Source organism: Trichosurus vulpecula, chromosome 4 (genome assembly GCF_011100635.1).
Source record: "Trichosurus vulpecula isolate mTriVul1 chromosome 4, mTriVul1.pri, whole genome shotgun sequence".
In the NCBI taxonomy this organism is placed as follows: domain Eukaryota; kingdom Metazoa; phylum Chordata; class Mammalia; order Diprotodontia; family Phalangeridae; genus Trichosurus; species Trichosurus vulpecula.
The window spans coordinates 399,277,572-399,292,161 of NC_050576.1; the positions used below are offsets into that span (position 1 = coordinate 399,277,572).

At 40.7% G+C, this 14,590-nt stretch overlaps 1 protein-coding gene across 1 annotated transcript in view; it reads left to right on the forward strand.

The window, feature by feature from the left end:
- The window catches only part of TGFBRAP1 (transforming growth factor beta receptor associated protein 1), a 66,724-nt gene extending 52,668 nt beyond the window's left edge, over window positions 1-14,056 (forward strand). The window contains exons 11-13 of the mRNA XM_036756329.1: window positions 761-920; window positions 8,855-9,288; window positions 11,135-14,056. Coding sequence (XP_036612224.1) covers window positions 761-920; window positions 8,855-9,288; window positions 11,135-11,311 — 771 coding nt within the window. The 3' untranslated portion in view covers window positions 11,312-14,056. The remainder of the gene's footprint in view (window positions 1-760; window positions 921-8,854; window positions 9,289-11,134) is intronic.
- Window positions 14,057-14,590: the final 534 nt, after the last annotated feature.

A 14,590-nucleotide genomic window follows, 5' to 3' on the forward strand; every position in this document is an offset into this window, starting at 1 on the left:
GTACTCAATAAATACTTAATGGACTGTCTGGATGATTTCAAGAGGCCTAGGGACATGAAGACCTTGAGATATATGTTCTAATAGTCTCATAGCTCACTCCTCCTCTCCCCTGCTCTGCCCCCATTCCCACATTCAGCTTTTTTTTTCCTTCCCCATCTTCCTCTTGTTACTTCCTTGAAAGGAGTTTTAAGTCCGGGTAATTTGACTTTCTTGTTTTTCCATAACAATCTCTGTAATAATGATTTTATTTAAATTCTGCTATCTTCCTTCTACAGAGTCTAAGATCAGGGATAGGGAACCTGCGGAAGGCCTCGAGGCCAATTCCGGATTTGTTCTGTGAAGTTTGGATTCAGTCAAAGGGCCACAAGAGGACCTAGAGGGCCACATGTGGCCTTGATGCCACAGGTTCCCCACCCCTGGAAGTGAATCCTTATTAAAAACTTCCATTGCAAAAGACAAATTTCTTCCCCTGAGATTTCTACTTCACCTTATTTATATTGTGGTTTCTAGAATAGCTTTGAATTTCTAGAGGAGCTTTGAAGTCAAAGTTTGTCCTATGTCTTATCCTTTATGATTTTTGTAAAGGGGTTGAGGTTGGGGAAATGCTTTGTAAACCTTAAAATACTGTGGGAGTGTTTGTTAATTGAGGTTTGTAATTTTAATTAAAAGGGGGTCGTTCTGGTTCCTCTGGCAAGGTGTTTTTTTACCATTCATATGCTCAGTGATGTATGTGTATTTATCATTTACTTCTTTTCTGCAGAAGGAAGAGTATCACACCCACTTAGCCATCCTCTATCTAGAGAAAGTGCTTCAGCAGAAGCCCAGTGCAAATGGTAACTGTGCTGAAGTAACTGAAACTCAGGCAAAGCTACGAAGTCTGCTTCAAAAATCTGATCTCTACAGAGTCAACTGTCTGATAGGTAAGATCCACTTCATCTCAAGAGCTTTCAGCCCCTGAGGTAATAGCTCCCATCTGCAGGGTGCTTTCCATTTACAAACTGCTCTCTCCCTAGCCACCCTTTGAGGCAGGTTGTGAGGGCTCTCATATTCCCACTTTACAAATGAAGAAACTGGCACTTAGAGAGGTTAAAAGACTAGCACAAGGTCACAGTGCTACTTAAGTCTCTGAGCCCAGGCTTGAACCCGGGTCTTCCGAGTCCAGCACTCCTCTTCCCCCCAGACACACACAGTTGCCTCTCGGAAGTTTCCAGCTGTAGTCAGGTCTCCTTTTGCGTGAGGTCTTGTCCTTTGCTCAATGAATGGTGAATTGATTTGGATTTGCAAGAAGCAGAGATGTGGATATCTTAAGGCTCTGCTCGACTCAGTGTCTATTTTCTGGGTTAAAGAGTTGGCATGACACGGTCACCGGCACTTCCACGAACCTTAGCGTAAGATTCTGGGCTGAATGTGTTTGGAACCTTCTTTGATACTTGCCATGCTTTTTCCTTCTGAATGTAACCCTGGAAATTGGATTATAATACTCTCCTTCTCCCCTCCCCCCCCCCGAAAAAGAAAGGTCATGGAGAAGAGAAGCCTGACTCTTTAACGGTACTCTGACACTAATGGTTCCATTTTTACATTTAAAGACACCGGTGAATCACATCTACACCTACTGACACCAGCCATTTCCCAAGCTGTTGAGTGCTTTTGGAGGATATCACAAAACCACTAACTAGGCATGCTACACATTTATGCCAACCTCAGCTTTGACTTTTCGTAAATCCTTTAATTAATCTCAGATTAACTTAATTGTGTTTTTCATAGCAAGTGTTCCAAGCCTTTTCAAGCCACCAGCTCCATCCCCGTTCCCTTCTCCTTGAGCCAAAGATTTGCCTCCTGCTTTTTTAGAAGTACAATTTAAAAATCTCTCTAATTTTTTTAACCAGTAACTTTACCATGTAGCTCAGCCCAACAGTAGCATGCTCCCCTGGGATACTAAATGGCAGTATTCTAGGGCTGCAAACCAGTAGGCGTGTACAAGTATATGGTTTGGTGGTAATTATTTCATTTGATGAACACTCCATATTGAGTTCTGTGATTTCTTGCTTCATTGAATTATAAGATTTATATTTGTTAATAAGCAAATTAATATGAATAATAGTTTTATAGTGATTTTTCCTTGAATGCCCTCAAAACATGCCTCATATATGATAAAAAAAACTCTTTGTTATACATAGTTGTATTTATATGGGAGATGACCATGTCGTAGTAGAAATTGACCTGGACTTCAGTTTAGAAGACCCGAGTTGTAGTTTCCTTACTGTTACCCTAGGAGAATCACTGAGGAGAATAGTGATTGCCTTGCCTATTCTCACAGTGAGGATCCAGTGAGATATATTTGAGAGTCCTTTGCAAACTGTAAGGCTCCATACAAATGTAAATTGTAATGTTATTGGTTAATATTATTAAAGTTAATGGAGAGGCAGTGCATCATAATAGATGGAGGATTGGTCTCAGGTTCAGGAAATCATGGGTTCAAGCTCTGCCTCTGACCCTGGGCAAGTCACTTACCTTCAGGGCCCTAAGAGATTTTCCAAGGCTCTAAATTGCAGCAAAGGTGCCAGTTTGCATTGGTGAAGGGAGTTTCCTCCTCTTGGAGTTCCCTATACCATTGAAATCTCAGGTCTGTTCCAAAAGAAAATTGAACATAACTACATGTTATGTTATGGACTCTTTTTAAAAGAAACCTTTTAGGTAAGTAAAGAATAAATAAATACTCAATAGAGTATTTTGAAGGAGATATTATTAAAAACATTTGTTTCGAAAACATGCAGGAAATCTTCAGACTCTTTCAGTATTTGAGACCTTCGACACTGTTGGCCCCAAGGTAGCTTTCTAGCTTGATCTCACACTGCTGTTCCACTTGATGAATTCAGTGCCACAGCAGTCAGACTGGCCGGGATAGCATTCTCTTCCAGCCTAATGTAACACTCTGTTTGGATCTGTCCTTTGCATGGTCTTAGCACATTTGGCCATGTTGTGTTATTGTAGGTACTGTAGCCCTCTAGTACAGGGTAAGTTTTTGAGAGTAGTGACTGTGCCCTTTTTCATATTTATGTCCCTAGAGCCAGCGTGGCAAAGTGGAAAGTGTACCAGGTTTGGTGTCAGGAGACCAAGATTCAAATCTTGTCTCTTCAACTTACTACCTCTGTATCCTGGATAAATCACTGATTTGCTCTCTGTCTCAGTTTCCTTATCTGCAAAATGAGGAGGTGGGGCTAAACATCTTCTTAGGCCCCTTCCAGCTCCTCTCGCCTTACATAGAATACACGTGTAGTTAATTCTTATTAAAGTGAATCATCACTAGGCCGTGGATCATATGGATATATGTAATGTTGTAGTTGCTCTCCAAAATTAGAATTGCAAAGCAAACATTTATTAAGCACCTTCCATTCTACCAGAGAGCTATAATATGAAAAGAAGAGGATAGTTTACGAGAGAGAGCACTGATAACTAGGGAGATGAAAAAGAGCTTCACCAGGGCGGTGATCCATTGGCGGAACCTTGGAGAAAGCTCACGATCGAAGAGGAAGTACAGCATACCTTTCAGGCTCTGGCTTTGGAAAGCCTGTGGAAAGGCATGGAGAAAGGATATGGAGTGTCAAGTTTGGGAAACAATTAGTAAGCCGGTTTAGCCAGGAAATAGATTGCATGAAGAAGATTAGTACAAAATAAATCTGGAGGCTTTTAAATGCCAGCCTGAGAAGTGTGTATTTTATCCTAGAGGTAATAGGGAGCCACCAAAGATTTCTGAGTAGCCTAATAACATGGTCAGATACCTTAAGAGGATGATTTTGGTCACTAGGGAGGATGAATTGGGGAGGAAAAAACGTAAAAGAAAGGAGCCTAGGAACCACTAGGATGCCACTGAAATCCAGGCAAGAAATCGGGTGGAAGAGGATGGATATAAGATGCCGAGGTTCAGTGGACAAGGTTGGCAGCTAATTGGATTTGGAAGATGAAGGAAAGAGAGGAGTTAACGCTTAAGGTAGAGAACCTGGGGGACTAGAAACATGAGAATGCTTTCAGCAGAAATAGAGACATTGGATTTGAGTGTGTTTGATGGGGAAGAGGACAAGTCCATTCTGAAGAGGTTGAGTTTGAGGTGCCAGTGGGCAGACTGGCTGGACGTGTCTGGCAGACAATCGACAATATAGGACTAGAGTTCAGGAGAGAAATTAGGGTTGAATATAACAATCTGCCTATCACTGAAATACAGATCATAAATAATAGCTAAAGACTTTGAGCTTTACAGTGAACCTGTGAGGTACGGACTACAAATATTGGTATCCCTGTTTTACCGATGAGGAAACTGAGCCCCCAGATGGGTTAAGTGAGTTACCGGTGATCACCCAGGTCGTCAGTATCCAAGGTGTGGGATTCAAACTCGGGTTTTCTTGACTTCAGGTCTGACGTTTTATGAGAGAGACAGACAGACAGAGAGATTGAGCAGAAACAGATGTGTAGAAGAAACCAGGAAACAAAATCTAGCATATGGAAAGGTTTGTTAACAGTGTCAGAAATCAGGTCAAGTGGATTGAAGGCTGAAAAAACTCATTGTTGGGAGGACAGTTTCAGTCCATAGTAGGATCAGAAGCCATATTACAAAGGGTTTAGAAGTATGTAGATGTTCTGTTTCTATTTTTAGTTGGGGGCTGCCTCTCCCCCTTCCACCTCCCCCCCAAAGAAAAGAAGAGAGCCATTGAGACATTGTTGGAAATGTGCTGAAGAGAAAGAGGTTTGGAGGGGAGGCCCAGACAAGCAGGACACTTTGGAGGGCGGCTTGTAGAGTTCATTCTGTACTTTTTAATAAAGTAAGCGGTATGAAATGAAAGCTATGATTGCATGTAGAGTTATATTTTTGTGTTGTTTATGTGAATGCTCTTATCTGTTATTTAAGTTCAGAATAAAAATATTTTCTTAAAAGAATTCAAGGTGTGGAAGTGGAAACAATGTGTGTGGGCTTTTTTTTTTTCCTCTCTAAGAGTTTGACTGTAAAAGGCAGAAGAAATATAGAATGATAGCTTGAGGGTCTAGTCAAGTCTAAGGGTGTTTTGTTTTGTTTTGTTTTGGATGATGGGGAGACCTGGGCCTATTTATAAGCAGCAGGGAAGGAGGCAGTATGTAAAGAGTAATTGAAGAAGAGCAAGGAAGTGGTTGAAGGGAAAAGCTTATGGAAAGGAGGTATCAAGTAGAAGGGTTGGATTTGTCAAGGAAAAGGGCCACCTCTACTTCAGATAGCGAAGCAAATGACAGAGCAGAGGATAAAGAAATAGAGTTTTAAATTGTGAAACAGGAAGAAGAGAGAGATCATGGCTGATAGCCTTGATTTCCTCAATAAATTAAGAAGTGAAATCCTCTACCAATAAGGAATGGGGAAAGGGTCTTAGGAGGCTTGAAACCAGTAGGGGACAGCATCTGAGGGAGGTATGATGGAGTGTCAAGGGAGAATACAAGTATTACTGTACAATTCTCAGGGTCCTTTTGAGATTATATCATGTAAATTTGTTGTGGACCCAGTCAGCACAATTCTGCAGCTTCCTCAGATTCACTGTCTTGGTCATGACAGGGTCTTTTCCAGATCTTTCCATCCTTCCTCAGACCTCCCATGCCCCCTCCAACCCCCCTCCCCCATCTCAGCTGAGAACTTTGCCTCCTATTTTACTAAAAAAAAAACAATGGAGGCCATTCTCTGAGCACTGCCCTCTCCCGTTATATCATTTAGCTGCCTCTGCCACTGTTTCCTCCTGAAGCCTTGTTTCACGTGAAGAGGTGGCTCTTCTCTTTGCCACACCCCTTCACATGCACAAATGGTCCCATTCCTCACCCTCTTCTCCAAAAGATCAGCCCCTCTGTTATCCCCACTCTCATTAATCTCCCATCTCTCCCTGTGTGCTGGCTATTTCTCTGCTGCCTATGAACACACGCATGTCTCTATCATACTTAAAAAACCATCCTAATTTGATCCAACCCTGCTAGCTATTGTCCTATTTCTCTCCTCCCTTTCATGGCTAAACTGGTTAAGATCATCCATGCTTCCATTTCCTTCCACTTCTCACTTTTTTTTTTAACCCACTGCAGTCTGGCTTCTGACATCACAGAAACTGCTTTCTTTAAAATTACCAGTGATCTCTTAATCACCAAATCTAATAGTCTTTTCTTAATGATTATCTTTCTAGCTTTTCTACTGTTGATCCCCTCTTGCTCCTTAATAGTCTTTTCTCTAAGTTTTCTTGATTTGCTCTCTTGGTTCTCCTCCTACCTGAACACTCAGTCCTGTTTCCTGGATCTTCATCCAAGTCACACTCACTAACCATGGGTCCTTCAAGGCTCTGCCTTGGGTTCTCCTGTTCTGTGCTGTTTCACTTGGTGATCTCATCAGCGCCCATGGATTCCATCATCATCTCTATGCCAATGATTCTCAGATCCATTTATCCAGCCCTAACCATTCTCCTGACCTCTCTTGTGCATCTCTAACTGCCTATTGATATTTCAAACTGGATGTCCCTTAGACACCTTTAATTAAATCTGTCCAAAACTGAACTCATTATCTCCTCCTCTAAGTTCTAACATCTTCCCAGCTTCGCTATTACTCTCAAGGGTACCACTATCTTTCCCATCATCCAGGCTCATGACCTTGGCTCTTCACTCTCTCTCACCCTAATATATTTAATCAGTTAACAAGTCCTGTCATTTATACCTTCAATAACATCTCTCATATATAGCCCTTCTCTCCTCTTGATGCTGCCGCCACCGTGCTGCGAGCCCTTGTCATTTCATATCTATATTACCGCAGTAGCGTTCTGGTTAGTCTTCCCTCAGCCCAGTCTGTCCTCCGCTCATTTCTCAAATTGATCTTCCTAAAGCATAGGTTTAACCATGTCAACCCTCTAGTCAATCAACTCTAGTGGGTCCCGTTAACTAGAAGGATCAACTATAAAATCCTCCGTTGGACTTTTAAAAGCCTTCATGACCTGGCCCCTCCCTTTACCTTACTCTTACTTCTTGTACTTTACTCCTTTCCAAATACTCTATGATCTAGTGACACTGCCCTCCTTGCTATTCGTCATACAAGATAGGTTGTCTTCAGCTCCATGGATTCTCATGGCTACCCCCCATGTCTGGAATTTTACACTTCTGGCTTCTCTGGCTTCCCTCGATCTAAGCTAAAATCCTACCTTCTGCAAGAAGCCTTCCTCAATCTCTGTTAATGCTGGTTTCCTTTAAGATTATGTCAGTTTATCCTGTGTGTATATATGTGTGTGATACACACAGAATATATGTATGCATGTATATACACATGCACAATACACATACATACATACGAGTATATATGAGAAATATATATAATTTCATATACATATGTAAATATAATGGGAAAGAGACACACACAACTGTGTACAAACAAGATAGATGTGACACACAGTACATATACATATATAATATTTACTATGTAGGTGTATGTGACACACAGATAAGGTATATGTAACACACATGATATATAATATAACGTGTATACTATATTGTGTGTGTACGTGACATGTCTGTGCATGCATGTTGTCTCTCTCCAATTAGCCTGAGCTTCTTGAGAGCAGGGATTGCTTTTGCCTTTCTTTCTATCCCTGTTGCTTAACATGGTGACTGGCATATAGTAGGCACTTAATAAATGTTGACTTAAACAGAGAAGGGCAGATAGTGGGAAATCAGTGACAGGAATAACAGGGTTGGAATTTAGCCAGGTTTGTCTAGTGAGAGGACAAGGGGGACAGGCATAGAGGATGGCTTAGAGTTGAGCTGGTGAAGCCTCTGAAGGGAAGAAAGTGAGGCCAGAGGAGCTGTGCTGGACTGGGAACACAGGGAAAGCCCGAGGGACGCATGAAAACAAGGAATGCATTAGAACGGTCTTAAACATGCCTCGCTCCAACTGGAGCTCCATAAAACTATATATGCCACAGTTCTGCTCTGTTACCACATCTGTCCTCAGAATATCCCTTTGTGATAGGAAGGGCCCCTTTATTACTGTTCCCATTGGAGGCACAGGAATGAAGTAACTTACACAGTGTACATAGAGCAGAAATGAGATTAGAACTCAAGTTCTTCATTTTCTATCAGATTATGTTGTCTCTTCTAATTTGAAAGATTAGATTGCAGAAATATTAGAACATCTTTAGAAATAATTTAAATATGTAGATTCACTCACTTAACTCATGTACCTTTCTATCCAGGCAACTATGAATTGGCATAGGATTAGGAGTCATTGACTTCTGTGGGCCTACTGTTCTTCCAATATATGCTAAAGATGGGGAATGGGCTGGGAAATAAGCAATTCTATAGCACTTCCTATGTATCAGGCACTATGCTAGATGCCTTACGAATATCTCCTTTGAGATGGCTTTTGTACATGGCAGTGGCAGTGCCCACTGGAAGTAAATGAGAGACTTTCTTTTAGAATTAGGGGTTATTGGTGAACCTGTAAATCTGAGTTCTCACCAGGGCCTTTTCTCTGCTGAAACATTTGATGTCTCTACTTTTGAAATTTTGAAAAATATACATTCCAAGGTCACCTATAATTGTAATAAAGAGAGTCTGTGTTATGCCTGATTTTCTAGGGTCTAAATACTAAGTATGAAGATACATGAAAACGTTGACTTACTCATCTAGATGGCAGCATTTAGCAACATCTGTCGTCTCCCCAGCTAGGTGTGTTTTCTATAATGAATTTTACTTTCATATGTTCCTAAAGTAAAAGACAAATTGAGTGGGATTGGAACTTAGGGAGAAGTGATGTATTGCCCAGGTGCTCCTTTGGGTTACATTTCCATCTGATTTTTAAATAGCTTGTCCCCTTTGACAGATAAAATCCAGGGAACCAATCTTCACATGGAAAGTGCAATATTACATGGAAAGCTGGAGGAGCATGATAGGGCCCTGCACATCCTGGTGCATGAGCTAAAAGACTTCTCTGCGGCTAAGGATTACTGCCTGTGGAGTTCTCAGAGTAAAGACCCTCCGTACCGGCAGCGGCTCTTCCACATGCTGCTCTCTGTTTACCTAAAGCCAGGACCCTCTGACTGTGACCTGGCCCTGGCTGCCATGGACCTCTTGAACCACCACCCCACCGAGTTCGATGCAGCTCAGGTTTTACAGCTGGTGCCTGACACCTGGTCAGTTCAACTTCTGGCCCCTTTCCTTACCAGGGCCATGAGGGAAAGCCTTCACACCAAGAGGATGACTCAAGCTGCATTGGGCTTGGCCAAAGCCGAAAACTTACTCCACAAACATGATAAGGTGAGGGGGTATTTTTAGCAGGTCACGTTTGACCTGTTCACAACAGAAAATTGGGGTGGGATTAGGAGGGGCCTGGTGTTGGTGGTCATGGAGTTGTTTTTGGTTTTGTTTTATTCCTCATTCATAGGATCATGAGTTTAGAGCTGGAAGGGGCCTTAGAAATGACCAAATTCAACCTTCTTATTTTACAGATGAGGAAAGTGAGAGACAAGAGAGGTTAAATAGCTTGCCCCACATTCACACAGTGGCAACTGGGTGGTACAGTGGATGGTGCACTGGGCTTGGCATCAGGACGATTCATGAGTTCAAATCTGGTCTCAGATACTTATTAGCTGGGTGACCCTGGGCAAGTCACTTAACCCTGTTTGCCTCAGTTCCTCATTTGTAAAATGAGTTGGAGAAGGAAATTACAAACTACTCCAGTATCTTTGCCAAGAAAACCCCAAGTGGGGTTACAAAGAGTCAGACACAATTGAAATTATTAAACAAAGGGTCACACAGCTAATTGGTGTCTAAGGGAGATGTCAGACCAGGTCTTCTTGACTTCAGGTTCAACATGACGATCCCATATACCACACAGCTTCTTGTTGTTAACTTTATTAATGTTAATGTGTACTACCAAGTGACTCCCTTTGCAGTGTTTCCTCTCTGTAGTCATGATAATTCAAAAGTAAGTCTCCATTCAAACATGGTGTTAGTGTGCTGGCAAGTAGAAACTGGGGAGAGAAGCAGCAGCATGATGCAGCTGACTCCAGTTCTTCCCTCCTGGGAATGATCAGAAAGAGAAATGTTAGGAAAGGACACTGAGAATTCCTTGTGTTCTCCCTAGAGAGTGACGTGGGCTTCCTGGCTTTTCCTCCTATAAGACTTTCCATCTCCCAACTCTGGGCTTTTCCCTAGCTGTCTCCCATGACTGCAATGCCTTCCCTCATCTCTGCCTCCTGTCTTGCTCAGTTTTCTTTAAGACCCCGCTGAAATCCCATCTTCTACAGGAAAATTCCCAGTCCTCTTTAACTCTAATGCCTTCCCTCCAAGGTTATTTCCAGTTTTTCCTGTTAGTTTGTACACAGTTCTTTGCATATTGTCTTTCCCATTAGATGGTGAGCATTTTGAAAGCAGAAGCCATCTTTTGCTTGTTCTTGTATCTATCCCCCGGGCTTAGCATGGTGCCTTGGCACATAGAAGGCACTTAATAAATGTTTAATGACCGAATGGCTGACAGTTAACATTGGATGCACAGGTACATATGTAGATTGTACAGTAACTTTACATTTTACAAACCACAAGGCTCAGAGAGGGAATGAGTGAGACTGTGCCAACAACAGAAATGTCTCAGAATCTTTTCTGAATTTGCGCCTCTGTGCCACTAGTTGTGTGATCTTGGGGAAATTATTCCACCTTTTTGGACCTCAGTTTCCTTACCTTGAAGATGACCCCTATGGCCCTTTGCAGCTATAGCTTTGGTTGAAATAACAGAAGCTTCAGAGTGGGATTGAGATGCTTTCGCCAACCGCAGCTATAAACTTGGCAGGTACTTGGCTTGGTTTTACAAAATTAGAAGTTGTTTCATTAATTAATACCTGGAATTTATTCAGCACCTACTATGTGCCAGGCACTGTGCTAAGTACTTTACAAGTATTATCTGTAACTTGTAGTTATAGTAAGTGGTCTTATTTATGTAGCGTTTTGTACCAGGGTCCCAATTTATCTTAACCTTTTCAAGAAACTAATGATAAATCACTCCTAGTAACCAATGGATTGATGTCTCTCTCCAGAAAACTGAAAAAGCAGTATTTTGAAATGTTGTTAGAAGATACAATTCATGATCTTTACTTCTTTTTTGCAGATAAAATTAAAAGGAAGCTCAGTTCGGCTGTCAGACAAAAAGCTTTGCCAGATGTGTCAAAGTCCCTTTTGTGAGCCTGTGTTTGTTAGGTATCCGAATGGTGGTGTTGTCCATACTCATTGTGCTACAAATAGACACACGAACCCTAACTCATCTAGCCCTGGCAATCGGACTTGAAAACGGCACATTTGCACTTGCAAACACTTATTCCTTTACAAAATGTGCTGGATAAAAAGACCAGAGTACAGCTGCTCTTGACATCAAGATGAAAGGATCATACCCTGGGTGCTGGGAAGGTTTCAGTCAATGTGAAACATGAACATTTAATTGCTAATCTTTTTTATGAATGTAAATGAAAAATACCTTATCATAAATAGAGACATTCAAGAGTGAACTTCTCCTTGTACATAGTAATCGAAAACAAATGTCTCCTTTTTCTTGAAAGAAAAATGAGCCTTTCCTTTGTCATCAAGGCAAATCGTGGGGGAAGCCAGGACTGACGAATTCCTTTTTCTTTTAAGGAACATAAATTTGCACTGAAAATATTTTGCTATAATGTGACATGGTGATGAGGTTGTCTCTCTCCCTCTCTCTCTCTCTCTCTTTTTTTTTTTGTAAATCCAAGGAATTGGTCAATGTTTAGAGATCTTGTTAAATAGAGGGGCTCACATTGTGCCACTCTCTCAAGATCCTGCATTAATCACGGTCAATACAGCACATCCATGTTTGGGGTCTACATCCATTTTTTCAGGAATAGATCATGAACTATACTTTTGTTCTGAAATTGCTGGCTTTGAGGAGCCACCTCTGTGTTGTTACTGTCCTCCATTTCCCAACCCATTATTTTGGTTGGCCAGATTTCCACTAAGCACTACCCCTTGGGTTATTTTTTGTTTTTCTGCTCAATGAGATATGATCATATCCATTGGAAATGGGTAGTCTCTTATAGCTTAAAAAACAAAAAACAGCCTACCTTCGGGACTTAAAAAACAGCAACAGTAATCAAGTCAGTCTACCAGCTTAGTGGCCAAGTTTCCATTCCTATGTCCTATAAGAATGTTTCCTCACCTGCCTACATGAAATTCTACAACTAACATATTGGACTAGATTTTATGTTTAATTTAAATCATATTCACATTGACTTGTTTGTCCCTAAATCTTCTTGATTTACTTAGGGGTTTTTTTCCTTCATTAACAATTTACCTCTTATCCAGAACTTGGATCATTAAAAGGGAATCACTCAGTGGGGACAAATCGAATGTTGTCTTCATGAGATGCCTGTTTTGACCTCATGTATTTGGACAAGCGGTTCAGGAAAGCTGCCTTTGCACAGATGATGGAGAAATACTTTCCCTGATGAGTGCTTTGTCTACTACTACAAGGAAAAAAAACCATAAGGCAGTCTTGCCTCCTGATATCTTCATACTTTTTTAACGTTTATTAATAAAACATGAAAATGCTTCTCATTCTCAAAAGATTTGGAATTCATGTTGTGTTTTTAGTATAACATTCTTGATCATCTAAAGCCACTCTTACTTCATTGTCCTCTTTTTAGATCTGTGCTAGGATACAGATTCGTTATTATAATTTCTAGTCAGAACTGGCATTCAAGAAAACTACCCATGCAGCTGTTACTTTCCAAATACAAGCACTATTTTGCTACCTGTGATAACTTAATGATATTAAACGGTGCCCTCCACTACCATTCATCCACTACAGACTTGTGAAGGTTTGCTGTTCACCCATTCCCAGTTCCATTACAGATGTTTCCTGTCCTAAATTGTAATCTGTAACCCTTCCCCTTTTCTAATTCCAAGTGGGTCAAAAATTAAGTATCACTACATTATTTGAGGGCAAGGGGAATGGTATCATTCTCTCTACTCACTGTGGCTCTGTTATCTGAAGAATGAATTATTACGAAATGATGCTCTGTAGCTGGACTATATCGGATGTAAATTGACTTGTGATTAATTCAGAACCTGCTCATGAATTTTGCACAGCCGATGACTCTACTGCTTACAGAATGATTATATTGTTGCACATGTTGTAATTACAACTTGTGAGTTTGAATTTATGCTCGTTGGAGAATGGATACAAGGATGTGGAACACCGCACTTTTTAAAGTACTCCCTCCACAGGATGCGCAGAAGTTTGGATAAGTCTTGGTGATGCTGTCATCCTTTCTTTTCACCAAACAAACGATAGTCCTGTGAAACTTATTTTAAGCATACATGAGACAGATAGGAGCCAAATTTGAACCGCTCTCCATTTCTACCCTACTGGGGTTTTGGCACAATGATCTGCCTTGTTGTGCAGAATTATCTTAGACTTTGGAAGTAAACTCTTTCCTCTGTCTCCTTGAGGTCCTTTTTCTTATTTAATAACTTTTTTTAAAATGAGGTCCCTCCCAGTAGGGCATCTACTGTTTTGTAATCATGCTACTGTGTAGAACAATCCAGGTATTCATTCAGTCATTCTTGCCACTAGATTTTGCATAATTCTTTGGTTCATTCGGCATGATCTAAACTGTTTACATTAATACTTCATGGGCAATAATATGCTGTTTTAATGAGCTACTTATCTGCTGTCGCCGATAAAGTATTAATGTGTATTAAAGGTGTTTGCAGTAGAGAATGTCATCTGAACTTCAAGCTAAAAAGTTGACGTCCATGAGAATGATTAAACATGCTGCTACTTGAAAAGGGGGTGGAGGCCAGGCGCCGTTTGTTAGTTGTGGTTTGCGATCAAGTTTATGCCTGTAATCCAACAAAGAGAACCCCTACCTTCTGCTTGCGCTCTGCCGGAAACTTTTATCCTTGCTACTCTGTTTTTTGACTTCTGATTATGTCAGTGCACAGGGCCAGAAATACACAATGTACAAATGTAAACATATGGATTTTATTAAAATTCTTCTAATTCTTGGTTTTTTCTCTTAAGTTTTTTTTTCTTTTTAATCTTAAAGTAATATATTTTTTCCTGTTACTTGATGTATTCCAAGGAATTTTTGTTGTCTTCATTGCTTTTAAAGCTTTTGTAAAACAGGTACATCTTTTTAAAAATTATAGTACAGACTTAGAACTCTTTGTTAAATTCAGATGGATCCTCGTACTGCTCACTGCCATTAACTCCCTCCAGGTTAGTTACTCAGTGAAAGGTTCACTTTAAGAAAGGATTTTGATCTCTCTTATAGTGAGTGACGACCTCTTCTGCCTTTCAACTTTTAACTCTGCCCAGTCAGGCAAACAAGTTAATGCATTCCTCTGGTTTCAATAGTGAGCATTTACAAAGAGCGCAGTATTATTCTCCCACTTGTAGTAGGGTTCTTTTCTTTAATAAGACCTTAAATCAAAACATAGCACAATGTTTTGAATGAATTTTTACAATTCTTCAAAATGCTTTCAGGTACATTGATCCTCAGAACAATCATGGGACACATGATGAGGCCAGTGATGCCTC